The following is a 14204-nucleotide window of genomic DNA, read 5'->3' on the forward strand; positions in this document are numbered from 1 at the left end:
AATTTTTACTTATTTTTTTAATAGGCAGAATCTTTCCATAATTCGTATGACTCACTGGTTCAATTGTATTATTAAATTGAAGTCGGCAATTAGTTGTTGATAATGCAGATTGCAAAAGATTTGAGACAGATTATGAATACATTGGAATTTGTAAACTAATTGTAATAAAACATGTTGCTTTGAACTTGCCCTCCACTCTTCCATTATATTTTATGTTTTGGGTTTAAAACCTTAAACTTGGACATGTTTATTCCAATTTACATTTATTCAAACTATACTCAACATGTCTTACCAAGTTTCTTTGTCAACCATGGACATTTTAAAATTTCATTTTTTTAATTCTAAGGCATTATGGAATGGAATTATTGATAATTATGAAGACGGTCAATCTTCAATTTTTTAATTAAATGATCACATTAATTTTTCTTTAAGATAATTTTCTTTAATATAATATATTTATATCATCATGCTATATTATTGAATTTTATTTTAATTTTGTGTTTTAGAAAAAAGTTATATTAAAACAAAATAATACTATATTATTTAAAATAAAATATGAGCTGAACAATATTTTTTTTCTCTATTAGTATTTTCTAAAATAATCAGCAACAAGTTGCTTTCTTATTATTTCTAATAAAGATTTAATGTATGATTATAGTTGGACATAAATATCAATTTGTCCATTAAATTTATACATAATGAGCAATTAACATCCAAACTAATCCCCGCTCGAATCGAACAGCTATATATATAATTATAGTTTAAACCTGCGACCTTACTTAAAACAGTAGAGTACTTTACCAACTTATTTGCACTTTAGAAATATAAAATTATTCTTTATTAATTAATTTCATGAACTTATTATTTTTTATCAATTAGCACAAATGATCAATTAGCCCCTTACGTATTTTCAAATTGATACATTTGGTTTAACTGATAAAAAAGTTGAAAAATTCAAGCAACTAATTGGCAAACAAGTTAATTTCAGCATTTATTGTTGAGGAATAAATTGGTAATTGATATAATTGGGTTTTTAAAATTATTTTATATAGGCCAAATCCATTTAGCGGTCTTTGTATTTTACACTTTTTTTCAGAAGGTCCTTATATTTTATTTTTGAATTATCTGGTCCCTCTACTTACCAATTTTTTATTTTTCAGGTTTTTTTTGAGGTTTTTTCAGTCATTTTGTGTGACTGGAGGGAAAAAAATAATAAATAGAGGTTTTGGGAAAAACTTAAAAAAGACTTGAAAATCGAAAATAGGTAAGTAGAGGGATCAGATAATATAAAAATGGAGTATAATGACCTTCGGAAAAAAAATGTAAATTACAGAGACCTCTAGATGGGTTAAGCCTTTTATATAAGATAAATTTAGGGCTTAATACATAGTTTGACCCCTGAACTTGTACCCTTTTACCCATCTAACCTCTAAATTTAACGTCTCACCTATCGAACCTCTGAACTTGTTAAATAATCCGATTTAACCCCTAAACTTGATAAATACGTAAATATTGAACCCCTCCGTGCCACCTGTCACTTGAAACATTCTAGAAAAAATTGTGTACGGAGGGGTTCAATGTTTACGTTTTTATCAAGTTTAGGGGTCAAATCGGATTATTTGACAAGTTCAGAGGTTCGATAGAGGAGACGTTATGTTTAAGGGTTAGATGGGTAAAAGGGTACAAGTTCAGGGGTCAAACTATGTATTCAGCTATAAATTTAGTATTAACATGACCATAAATGACCATAAAAAGTCAAAAGTAATGAGCATAGGATATTTCGCATGGCATGATAAAAGAAAATATAAATCCAGCTAGCACAAAAAAAATATTTTAATTAAACTAATGTGAAAAGAATTAAAATAAGAAGAAAACTAAGGCTATATATAGAAGTTAATTAAAATTCAAAATATATTACCGTACTCAAATAGAAGAAAGAAAAACCAACACTTGATCAACTTTCAAATGAGTATTAGCATTGGACTGTAATCGAAATGGAAAGTAGCTGTAATGAGAACAGAGTGATTAGTGGGCGTGCGACAAGCTTCAGCATCTGGAGAAATACTACAATGGAAGCTTTCTCAAATTGTGAAGATCACTATGAAGACGATGAAGAAGCTCTTAAATGGGCTGCTATAGAAAAGTTGCCTACTTATTTACGTATAAGGAGAGGCTTACTCAATGAGGAAGAAATTGATGTAAACAGCTTAGATTTAACAGAGAAAAGAAATTTATTAGAGAGGCTGGTGAAAATTGCAGAAGATAACAATGAGGAGTTTTTGTTGAAGCTCAAGGATCGCATTGACAAGTACGTATATGATAATAGTAAGCTATAAATATTGTGCCTTTTGCTGTGTAAAGTTATGCTCTTGTTGCCCGCACAAATTTGGTTTAGTGGTCTAAGTCTCAGCCATCTGGGCGCCTTGGTCGTGGGTTCAAACCCCGGCTATGTCCTTTTTAGTAAATGGAGTGGTTGGGACTCGACTGCCGGCCATTATTGCCGGAACTGCTAGGTATGTGGGCTTGCTGGCGGTCCACATCCTTGAGTTTGATAGTGATCTGGGCTTCGGCTCGGGGGATGGAGTCCTTGTCACCAAAAACAAAAAGCTATGCTCTTGTTGTGTTTGATTATATGCTTGAATGTGTTCTTTAACGTTTTTATTTTTTTCCTCTGTTAAATTTATAATGTAGAGTTGGATTGGAAATGCCAACGATTGAAGTCCGGTTTGAGCATTTAAATGTTGAAGCTGAAGCTTATGTTGGAAGCAGAGCTTTGCCTACAATGTTCAATTTCTCAGTTAATATATTTGAGGTATTCAAATTTCACACCTCGGGTGGTTTATATTACACAGTCTCTGATTCAACTTACTCACCATTTATGTTCATCTTTCAATAGGGATTCTTGAACTTTCTTCACATTCTTCCAAGCAGAAAGAAGCCGTTACCGATACTCCGTGATCTTAGTGGAATCATAAAGCCACAAAGGTTAGTTAAGAAGTGTATAAGGTCATTACGATAACAAAATCTTGTTTTGTTTTTCTGTAGAATTTAGATGATTGTCTAAGTTTTTAAACTTTTTTTTTACAGAATGACACTTCTGTTAGGACCCCCATCCTCAGGCAAGACCACTCTTCTTTTGGCTTTGGCTGGAAAACTCAGTAAAGATCTAAAAGTAAGGGCTGAGGATTTAAGAGGACAAAGTAGTTTATGCAGTATATTTTTTTTCCTTGCTGTCTAATATGGGCATTTTGATGAAATTTCAGTCTTCAGGAAGAGTTACATATAATGGACATGGAATGAAAGAGTTTGTACCACAGAGAACTTCAGCCTATATAAGTCAATATGATCTTCATATTGGAGAAATGACTGTCAGAGAAACTCTGGCTTTCTCTGCAAGATGTCAAGGGGTTGGAGCTCGTTATGGTCTATAACATATTAATTTTTCTATATATTCTTCGAGTAATTGATCCCGGGTTTGAATGAATGACATCAAAATCTGGAATTATGCAGAGATACTAGCAGAATTATCAAGAAGGGAGAAGGCAGCAAATATCAAACCAAATCCTGATATTGATATTTTCATGAAGGTGAGCAATGTGTCAATTTCAAGTAAGCATCTGATATCGATAAGGCATCAGAAATTCTGTTGTTGAAGCAAAAACGTTGGTTTTATAGTTAAATATTTAATACTTTGGAATGTCATATGTAGGCAGCTGCTCTAGAAGGGCAAGAGGCTGATATAATGACAGATTATATTCTAAAGGTACCAACTAAAGTCTTATAGGCCTGTGAGTTTCAAGTTTTTTACTTGTCGAATGTCTTTCGAATTTTTGTTTACAAAATGAGTGTAGATTTTAGGACTGGAATCATGTGCCGATACCATGGTGGGTGATGAAATGATACGAGGCATCTCTGGTGGACAGAAGAAGCGTGTCACAACTGGTATGGGAACTAATGGCACTACTGAGAAAATCAGACTGTTTCATTTTTTGCCTGAATCCCCAAATTGTCAGTGTCACCATGTTTCTCATTATCTGCTGACCAATCAATGCAGGGGAGATGCTGGTTGGACCTGCAAGAGCACTTTTCATGGATGAGATATCAACGGGTTTGGACAGCTCTACTACTTTCCAGATTGTGAACTCACTGAGACAAACAATCCACATTCTCAATGGAACAGCCATTATTTCTCTTCTCCAACCAGCACCAGAAACATTTGATCTTTTTGATGACATAATTCTTCTCTCAGATGGACAAATAGTGTATCAAGGTCCGCGTGAAAATGTGCTCGAGTTCTTTGAACACATGGGCTTCAGATGTCCAGAGCGGAAAGGAGTTGCTGACTTCTTGCAAGAAGTAATTCCTATGAAAATCACTCGTCCTTTATTACTTTGTTGAAACTAATTTATCGTGTTACTGAATGTTTTGTGTTGGAATGCATTAGGTAACATCAAGAAAAGATCAAGAGCAGTATTGGGCAAGTAAAGATGAACCTTATAGCTTTATTTCCGTAAAGGAATTGGCTGAAGCATTTCAGTCATTTCACATTGGGCGAAAACTAGGTGATGAACTTGCTACACCATTTGACAAATCCAAAGCACATCCTGCTGCTATAACAACTAAAAAATATGGTGTCAGCAAGAATGAACTCTTGAAAGCTTGTATTTCAAGAGAACTTTTACTCATGAAGAGGAACTCATTTGCCTACATTTTCAAAATGTTCCAAGTGAGTTGTATTTCACATTCTCTCTTCCTTTGTTCCTATCATCATCATCTTTATTTTACACCTTTTTGCAACAGAAAGACCCCAATGGTCATATTTAATCTTTGATCAAATTGGAAGAAATTGTTGAATTTTATAAAATCTGTTCCTATTTGAAACATTAGAGCTACAATTTGGCATTAATGTGGAAGTGCTCAAGTGTTCTCCTTTCCTTTTCAGCTTATTATTATGGCTTTCATAACAATGACAATATTTCTGAGGACGGAGATGCACAGAAACACAGTAGAAGATGCTGGGGTATACTTTGGCGCTCTCTTCTTTGGAGTCATGACAATCATGTTCAATGGATTATCGGAGCTTGCAATGACTGTCATTAAACTTCCTGTTTTCTACAAGCAAAGAGACCTTTTGTTTTATCCTTCATGGGCTTATGCGTTGCCCACATGGATTTTGAAGATCCCGATCAGCTTTGTAGAAGTTGCCATTTGGGTGATTTTGACATATTATGTTATGGGCTTTGATCCTAACGTCGGAAGGTGAGAGGCTAAAAATATAAGTGATTTTATTTGTATGTTTTCTTAAGGTTCCAGAGTTTCTCATATTTTCTAATGGCAGATTTTTCAAGCAGTACCTGATACTCCTAATGACTAACCAGATGGCTTCCTCACTGTTTCGACTGATAGCATCACTTGGAAGAAATTTGATTATAGCAAACACAATTGCCATATTTTCTTTACTTGCCATTCTAGTTCTGAGCGGATTTGTTCTATCACGAGGTGAATAAAATACTTGTATATTGTTATATTTATTCTGATGCATTCCATATTTAGATGGTGATGAATACATTGTGCCGCAATAGATGATGTGAAGAAATGGTGGATATGGGCTTATTGGTCGTCCCCAATGATGTATGTGCAGAACGGAATTAGTGTGAATGAATTTCTTGGGAGCAGTTGGAATCATGTAAGCTTTAATTATGGAAATTTCAACCAGCAGAAATAATTGAGCCCAGAAATTTGTAAAAAGGATTTGATCAAGGATGGTTTTTATTATTATTATTGCAGATTCCTCCTAATTCAACAGAATCATTAGGAGTTACTTTCTTGAAGAACCGTAGAATTTTCCCTGAAGCATATTGGTACTGGATTGCTGTTGGAGCTTTGACAGGATATATTTGCCTATTCAATTTCCTTTTTACTATGGCCCTGAAATATCTAAATCGTAAGTATTACTCATCTACAGCTTCACTTCTAAGTCGTGTGGCCAAACTTTTTGATAAATGAACTGATTGCAGCATTTGAGAAGCCTCAAGCTATACTTTCAGAAGAAGCCCTTTCTGATAAAAATCCTAACAGAACTGGAGAATCTATTGAACTCTCGGGTAGGTCACAGTACACTCCACTTGCTTGCATTGTTTCATTTCCTACCATTTATGTGAAATATAATACTAATAAATTAATAAATGTACACACAGAAAGAGGGAATGCTAGCCAAAGAAATGTCTCTACCAAGGCATCTTCTGCAAGAGTGAGCAACTTAAGCAACGGCAACCGAGACAGGAAGAGAGGCATGGTTCTCCCATTTCAACCGCTTTCCATCTCTTTCGACGAGATTAGATATGCTGTCGACATGCCTCAGGTACCTTAAAGCCTTGTTGAAGAATCAAAATTATGTTAAGAATTGATCCTCATATCTGTACCATACTTGCAGGAAATGAAATCTCAAGGTATTACTGAGGATCGCCTCCAACTTTTAAAGGGTGTTAGTGGTGCTTTCAGGCCAGGAGTCCTAACAGCACTAATGGGTGCTAGTGGTGCTGGCAAGACTACCCTAATGGATGTCTTGGCAGGAAGAAAAACTGGAGGTTACATTGAGGGACACATTACAATATCTGGATACCCAAAGAAGCAACAGACTTTTGCTCGAATTTCAGGATACTGTGAGCAAACTGACATTCACTCCCCACATGTTACTGTTTATGAATCATTGCTTTATTCTGCATGGCTACGACTACCTACTGAGGTTAATTCTAATACAAGAAAGGTACGTTATCATAGATTTTACTGAATCTAAATAAGGTTAAACGCAAATTAAACCATTTTAACGTATTATGCGGTTACAGCACAAACTTTAGAAGTTGGCAAAATCAGTCACCAACTTTCATGTTTTGAAAAATTGAACATGGAACTATTTTTCATTGAAGAATTGTTGATGTGGACAACAAAATATATACTGTTCCGGTAGCCACGCTAGCATTTTTCACAGGAAAATAGCCCAGTTTTCCAATTTGCCAAAAAATAGAAGTTGGTGGCTGTTTTGCCAAGTTTTAAAGTTCGTGTTGTAATTGCAAAACATCCTAAAGTTCATGAATTTTTTTGCAATTACCCATCTAAATATCAACAATGAAGCAGAAGCCACTGCAGGACAGGGTTTCTATCTGATATACATCAGAGTTGACAGGTAATTTAATTGTGGATTTCAGATGTTCATTGAGGAAGTTATGGAGCTTGTAGAACTGACCTCTTTAAAAGAAGCACTTGTTGGATTGCCTGGAGTAAACGGTCTTTCAATTGAGCAACGTAAGAGGCTGACAATTGCAGTTGAACTTGTTGCCAACCCTTCTATTATTTTCATGGATGAGCCAACCTCAGGCCTTGATGCTAGAGCAGCGGCAATAGTTATGAGAACAGTGAGGAATACTGTGGACACTGGGCGAACTGTGGTGTGCACAATACACCAGCCGAGCATTGACATTTTTGATGCTTTTGACGAGGTTAGATATGCTTTTCTTTGATAAAAAAAAGTAACAATCTTGCTTTAATTTTCTGCAATGTACAGTTTTCATCCCTTAAACTGCCTCATTACAGTTATTTTTGCTGAAAAGAGGAGGCCAAGAAATTTACGTTGGTCCTGTTGGACGCCATGCTTGCCATCTGATTAGATATTTTGAGGTACGTTACTGATACTACATTTACCAGAGTTGCTCAAATCTTCCATATTTGCTGCTGCTGATGTTCTGACAATGAAACTTGCAAAAACAAATTGCAGGAAATTGAGGGAGTTGTTAAGATAAAGGATGGTTATAACCCTGCAACTTGGATGTTAGAAATTACAACAGCAGCACAAGAAGCAGCTCTTGGGATAGATTTCAATGATATATACAAAAAGTCAGAACTATACGGGTAAGCGAGGATTCAGAATACAACAGCTCAAACGTTTATACATTAATTGACAATTTGACACTGTTATGTTGATAATTTAGGAGAAACAAAGCATTGATCAAGGAATTAAGCAGACCTACACTAGGTTCAAAAGACCTGTACTTCCCAACTCGATATTCACAGCAAATTTTAACTCAATGTACGACTTGCCTTTGGAAGCAGCATTGGTCATACTGGCGAAACCCAACATACTCTGCAGTGAGACTCTTATTCACAACATTCATAGCTTTAATGATGGGAACAATTTTCTGGAATTTAGGCACCAAAAGGTACCGATAATTGTAATAATGCTCTGGTAAAATCCAGCACCTTTCTCATCTCGCTCACAAATTTTCGGAAACATTTTTAAATTGCAGAAGTAGGATACAGGATATTAATAATGCAATGGGTTCCATGTATGCTGCTGTCCTTTTCTTAGGATTTCTAAATGCTTCATCGGTTCAGCCAGTAGTAGCTGTCGAAAGAACAGTATTTTATAGAGAAAGAGGTGCTGGGATGTACTCTGCATTACCATATGCCTTCGGACAGGTAAAATCGTTCTTTTTTCAATGCCTCACTAAAATTCTGTTGCCACAACGACTCACCTGATCTTTTGATATGCTATGCAGGTTGTGATAGAACTACCATACATTTTTGTGCAGACTATAACATATGGAAGTATAGTGTATGCAATGATAGGGTTTGAATGGACAATAAGCAAGTTCATTTGGTATCTCTTCTTCATGTACGTAACCTTTTTATACTTCACTTTGTACGGAATGATGACCGTTGCGGTTACACCCAACCACAGCATTGCTGCTATAGTTGCCACTGCCTTCTATGCAATATGGAACCTTTTCTCAGGATTCATCGTTCCTCGAACGGTAACTTCAAACTCTATTTTATGTTCTTGAAGGTGATTAGTTAGTTATCATTTCATGACTAAACTTGTTTGTGAACTTCTGACAGAGGATTCCTGTCTGGTGGAGGTGGAACTACTGGGCTTGCCCTGTCGCCTGGACATTGTATGGATTGGTTGCTTCACAATATGGAGACGTAACGGAACAATTAGACAGTGGTGAAACTGTGCAACATTTCTTAAGGAATTATTTCGGGTTTGAACATGACTTCATCGGTATTGTTGCTGTTGTTCTTGTCGCAATATGTGTGCTCTTCGGATTCATATTTGCCTTGTCTATCAGAGCATTTAACTTCCAGAAAAGATAGTCATTTTTTGCATACATGAATACAAGGCCATTCTAATAGAGGCTTCTTATGAAATATTGGCAAAATTCAACAAGTTATATTCATTAAAAAAAAAGTAGCTCTACAATTTTACTCAATTTGCAATTGTAGTTTCAATTAGAGCATAGTCAACTGTAATTATATACTTATAGGCTTTTTGTAATAAATAATAGGTAATTAATACTAAAAAGACTTTTATAAGAATGTCAACGCCCCCCTCCTTGTGCAATTGCAGCAATTCTGTTTTAGCATAGTTAAATTTTGAAATTGGTTGTGCAAGTAATCAAAATTATTTAACGTGACTGAATCTTTATACCTTTATGAAGCTACAATCCTAAAGTAAATAGTGTAAGAATGGGAAATTATTTATTTAATTAATTAATTTTTTTCAAACAATAAGAAAAGTTTCATTATTGATCAGCCAAAAAAAAGATTTTGATATTAGGAAGGACACACCTCATCTATCTAGATAAACTGCAAAACTCTGTAAATATCCGTTTTTATGGTCTTTTTGAAGTTTGGCCAAATAAATTCTTTTGTCTCCACATTCTAAAATTGTTTTTCTTCTCACTATTAACCTATTATATTAATTTCTCATTCCATCTTCTAATTCTAATAGTGATTTGGCCAAAGGGTTAAAGCATCCAAAATTAAATTTACTTGACATTCCTTCTTCTATTTAAGGGTGTGGTTCAAATAAAATCCATGTTTTTTTAAGGAATTCATTTGAATTTTCACATATTTTTTAAGGAATTTATTTGAATTTTCACACAATGTGTTTCATTTGTTCATGAAATTGATTTGAAATTCTATATCCTAATTCCATAGAATTAATTATCCTGATTTCCAACAAAATCAATAAAATTTTCAAATGAATCTCAAGAGGGGAAACATATTTTATCATAATGAATTCTACTATTGAACCAAAAGTATCTTAAAGTGTGCTTCTCATTTTGAGCTGATAATTAGAGTGAGCCTCCTAGATGAAGTGGAAACAATTAACATACATTGTCAATACATATATGTTAAGAGAGCGATCTAGAAAGCAACAGACTATGCTACCAACTTCCGGCCGCATATGTTACAGTTGAACTCAATTACTGGACTACATCTAACAAATTTGATTACAAAAATGGAAGAAAGAAGAAAAGAAACTGAAAAAGTATTCATCAACGTCTCAATTAGCCAAGTTATCCAAAAAGCTTTGCAGTTCCCTGAGGCCCTCTGCAGAGAAGCTTCTATGCACCCTTGGGCGCGCTGCAACCAAATTAGGAGGAGGCTCAGATTTGAAGCAAACCACAACCACCGATAAATTATCCCCGCTCTTTCTTTTCAAAGCTTCATCCACCACATCTTTACTGCACATCGCTGGATCATTGTGCTCCTGAAGCCTCCTCCTGGCAAAATCTACAGCATTTTGGCTCCTAAAAACATCCCAAATCCCATCACATCCTATAATGAGGAATTCGTCTTCCTCTGTCAATTGTGTAGTCATAAGCTCTGGTTCCGCACTTAGTGGCCCACCATCTTTACTTTTCATTCCTTCCATGTGCCAATCTCCTATAGCACGAGCTACATTTAGTAGGCCATTGAGGTATCCGTCAAAGACATGTCCCCCTGATGCCTCAATGCGTTTCTTCTCTTTGCTACAAACTGGTTTGTGATCTCTCGACATTTCAATTGCTTTGCCACGACGACACAGCACAGCTCGGCAGTCACCCGCGTTTGCCACCACCAACAACCTTTAATCAAGGATTAAGATCAGAAAAGCATACATATCCAGAAAAAGAACTCAAACTACTCATAAACTATCATTCACAGGGAAGGGGAAAAACGTTCCATACAAACGAATTTCATACAAACTTCTAATGAGAACCATAAATAGATGTCATATGACCTTTAAGTTCCAAATCCACAGAAAATAATATAAGAGTAGGTATGCAAGCATAATCAGTCATCCCATGGAAAGTTATCAAAAAGATAAATAACAAATATACAACTTGAGGGTCTGATGAATACCAACCTCCCCATAATAAGAGCTGCCAGTGCAGTGGAGCCAGAAGAAAGGGCCGCATTTACAGAGCAAGCCTCTGCAAAAGCATTGTCAGTCTGCAGAAATGCAGAAGCAACAACCCTCTGAATCTCTCTTGGGAAGTCTTCATCCTCAACAATAAATTTTGGCAAATGGTAGCAAGCAAAGTCTGCAGCATGTTTTCCTCCATGTCCATCAAATACCTGACCATAATATAAAGTAAAGTTTACTTCCTCATATCACCAACAAAAAAATGCAAGACCAAGATTAATCTTTGCATATGAACTATAAAATGTCGCAAGGAACATTGCCATGACGCGCACCAGCAACTAGCATCTTAATGTGTACTTTCTGTAGAATTCGACATAAAAAAAAAGTTGAATATTGGAAGATGTACAATAAGATCTAGAGTAAAATGTAAGAACATAAGAGTTATGAGTAGAGAGGAAGATATATACCCCGTAGAAGGCATTGGGGCCATCACCAATGTTATTGATCCCATAGTCACTCATAAAGTTATCGAAACATATGTACACATCTTCCATACTTGGACGAAAACCAATATCTGCCCATGCTCCAGAACGGACAATCGGAAAGAAATCATTATCTTGGTTTTCTGCACCAAGTTCAGGTTCCACACTTAAACCTGACGCCCTTGTCTTCACCTGTCAAATTGTTTCTCAAAATTACAACAAAAGGAACAGCATATGATAGCAGTTACACAAATTTTTGGCAAATTAAAGCACTTGAACAAACAAATAAGCTGAACCAATGCTTCTCTTCCAAAACACAAAAGGACAAACAGAAGATAAAAGAACAAATGATGTGAATGAAACTGAAAACAAGCAACAACATTCAGTCATGATCAACAGAAACCTTGACATTACTGGAAAAGATATTTGTACTCACCAGCAGAATATAGCATTAAGAAAAGGACTAAGTTCCCCAATAACAATAGGCATAGAAATCAAATATGAGTGATCTTTGATGCAGGCATAAATTGGAATATTGATTGACATAAAGATAAGCTATGGTAATGGAGGGTATTTCCTATTGAAAAAAGTAAGGAAATTACAGAAAACTTAATTGAGAACGCTTCAACTAATAATTCACACTGAAATGAATAGACAAGACCACAAAAATGGATACAAAATAAAGAACACATTTTATAAAAGCAAAGTTCATCATATAAATAATTAGTTTACACATTTTCCATAGTCAAAAATCAAAATTTATTTTTAGAGCTATCACGAGGCAACGCTAATAACTGAATTTGCAGCTGCTTTGAGCTCATAAAAACTCTGCAGAACTCTAAGCCAGCTGCTCGGGCCAGCTCTGAATAGTTATTGTCCAGGACCACACATTCTGACTGCAATTGCTCATTCAAAGAGCAGAACGGATTAAAAGATAGTTCATCTTGTATATATAACATATTTGAAAACACAGTTCTTTTAAAATGATGAGCTTTGCCAAGAACATCCCCAGTTTTTTCAGTGCCCTTACATCCATTCCGCCCCATTTTCATATTACGTCCATGGCTTACACTACAATAACTATGCTAAACTGCCGCTAGAGTTTAAAAGAAAATGCCCATAAATCATAAACAAAACAAAAAGAAACAGAAAAACAGAAAACAATATATAATGCAACTAAAGAAGTTCCATAGAATACAAGTATGGTAAGAAAGAAAGACATACATCCTACCAACATAAAATTTTCAAAACTTAAATTTCGTAAACAAACAATAGCATTGACCTTAAATACTCGCTACAAAAGAACTTACTAGGGAGTGGTGGCGAACCAGAGTTTTGTTACACGAAACAGGAACATTGCTGTGATTGTCATTGTTAAGAAACTGTAAAGAAGCTAGTGATGCAGACAGAGGATTTGGAGGCCTCCCCTCACTTGAGCTACCATTCTCTCCAATCCCGCAATACCCTTTACTCCCCTCCATTTTCACATACCTCTTTTTTTCTATTTCAACTGAAATTCCTTCAATACACAGCCACTCACTCAACAACCAAACAAAGCCCAATTGGATATAACTCCGGTGTCGGTCAATGAGTTCACTCAGCTCTTCAATTAATAAATGCTGCTGTCGGAAAATAGATTTCGGGAAAAGTTAGGGTTTTCAGGCGTTGAAAACTTTTTTTTTTTTTTTGAAAAGGTGGAAAGCTTTGATTTTTAAAAACCATTTGGTTTTTAAAGGTAGGAGAGACACAGGAGCAGCAGCATTTGTCTTTTGTGTATACAACGACGCCGTTTTTTAGCGGGTAGCGTGGCGCTTCCTTCACTGTACTTTTATTAATCAATTCATATACTGGATCGGTCCCAAATTGGTACATTTGTTTTTGATAAATATAAATATTATTAAATTAATTTATTTATATAAATAAAGTAATTTATGAAAATATTATATTTATTTTATTGTATATAGTAAATTTTATTTTATATACATTTTACTATAATTAATGAAAATCATATGTAATAATTATAATTAAAAAATTATTTATCAATTCTGAATTGACGGAACACCATAAAAACCTAAAGTCTCACATTGCTAAAAAGAGGAAGGCTACGCGGAGAGACCTATAAAAAGATAACAGTTTCACTTATTTAGAAACGCGTTAATTACTATATAACTAATATTCTACTGATTTTAACATCGGAGTGAATTCGGGGCCCAAAGCCCAACTCTTTGTCATTTTTTCATTTGTCTTACATAAAAGGACCTACACCATCTCAAGCCCAACAGACAGATCCATCCTTACTGATCCTCACCTCATCTCCGGATTAATCATTTGGCGATGTCTGTGGGAACGAAGTTTCCTGTCACGACCCGATTCTCGGCGTCGAGACCGGCGCTAGGGAATGGGAGTGGTTGCTCCGAAACCCGTAGTAAGCCTTAAAAATACATTAAAAATCACTTAAATTTTTTTCGCGGAATTCAAACCATTTTCGAACATTTTAAAATCGCAGTTTAAAACGTTCTGATAAAAATTAC

General features: G+C 35.3%; 2 protein-coding genes across 5 annotated transcripts; one reads left to right on the forward strand and one right to left on the reverse strand.

The window, feature by feature from the left end:
- Window positions 1-1929: 1929 nt before the first annotated feature.
- LOC126664574 (pleiotropic drug resistance protein 1-like) lies at window positions 1930-9266 on the forward strand. 3 transcript variants are annotated; one of them, XM_050357026.2, is made up of 24 exons: window positions 1930-2308; window positions 2692-2812; window positions 2897-2985; window positions 3088-3172; window positions 3264-3423; window positions 3511-3587; window positions 3710-3763; window positions 3852-3942; window positions 4055-4356; window positions 4445-4726; window positions 4943-5259; window positions 5339-5499; window positions 5583-5686; window positions 5788-5944; window positions 6018-6104; window positions 6198-6361; window positions 6434-6766; window positions 7206-7496; window positions 7591-7674; window positions 7772-7905; window positions 7986-8213; window positions 8301-8472; window positions 8553-8807; window positions 8893-9266. In XM_050357026.2, the coding sequence occupies exons 1-24, from the start codon at window positions 1995-1997 to the stop codon at window positions 9148-9150; spliced, it is 4320 nt and encodes a 1439-aa protein (XP_050212983.1). In that variant the 5' UTR covers window positions 1930-1994; the 3' UTR covers window positions 9151-9266. The 3 variants fall into 3 exon arrangements, with proteins under 3 accessions (XP_050212983.1, XP_050212981.1, XP_050212985.1); XM_050357024.2 differs by having other exon boundaries at window positions 6018-6361; XM_050357028.2 differs by lacking the exons at window positions 1930-2308; window positions 2692-2812; window positions 2897-2985; window positions 3088-3172 and having other exon boundaries at window positions 3316-3407.
- An 886-nt stretch (window positions 9267-10152) lies between these two features.
- Window positions 10153-13395, reverse strand: LOC126665345 (probable protein phosphatase 2C 22). Of its 2 annotated transcripts, none has more exons than XM_050358116.2 (4): window positions 13002-13395; window positions 11659-11865; window positions 11192-11403; window positions 10153-10910 (listed from the first exon to the last, which is right to left on the reverse strand). In XM_050358116.2, exons 1-4 carry the CDS (start codon window positions 13152-13154, stop codon window positions 10346-10348), a joined length of 1137 nt encoding a protein of 378 aa, XP_050214073.1. In that variant the 5' UTR covers window positions 13155-13395; the 3' UTR covers window positions 10153-10345. The 2 variants fall into 2 exon arrangements, with proteins under 2 accessions (XP_050214073.1, XP_050214072.1); XM_050358115.2 differs by having other exon boundaries at window positions 12984-13394.
- Window positions 13396-14204: the final 809 nt, after the last annotated feature.

This window comes from Mercurialis annua, linkage group LG1-X, assembly GCF_937616625.2.
Source record: "Mercurialis annua linkage group LG1-X, ddMerAnnu1.2, whole genome shotgun sequence".
Classification (NCBI taxonomy): domain Eukaryota; kingdom Viridiplantae; phylum Streptophyta; class Magnoliopsida; order Malpighiales; family Euphorbiaceae; genus Mercurialis; species Mercurialis annua.

Excerpts from the sequence above, each read along its gene's own strand:
- LOC126665345 (XM_050358115.2), bottom strand. The coding sequence starts at position 13,154 with ATGGAGGGGAGTAAAGGGTATTGCGGGATTGGAGAGAATGGTAGCTCA. Across the intron at positions 11,404-11,658 it reads GCCCCAATGCCTTCTACGGG|GTATTTGATGGACATGGAGG; the intron begins GTATATATCTTC and ends TATTATGGTCAG. Across the intron at positions 10,911-11,191 it reads GCAGCTCTTATTATGGGGAG|GTTGTTGGTGGTGGCAAACG; the intron begins GTTGGTATTCAT and ends CCTTGATTAAAG.
- LOC126664574 (XM_050357024.2), top strand. The coding sequence starts at position 1,995 with ATGGAAAGTAGCTGTAATGAGAACAGAGTGATTAGTGGGCGTGCGACA. Across the intron at positions 5,687-5,787 it reads TTGGGAGCAGTTGGAATCAT|ATTCCTCCTAATTCAACAGA; the intron begins GTAAGCTTTAAT and ends TTATTATTGCAG. Across the intron at positions 7,906-7,985 it reads AAAAAGTCAGAACTATACGG|GAGAAACAAAGCATTGATCA; the intron begins GTAAGCGAGGAT and ends TTGATAATTTAG.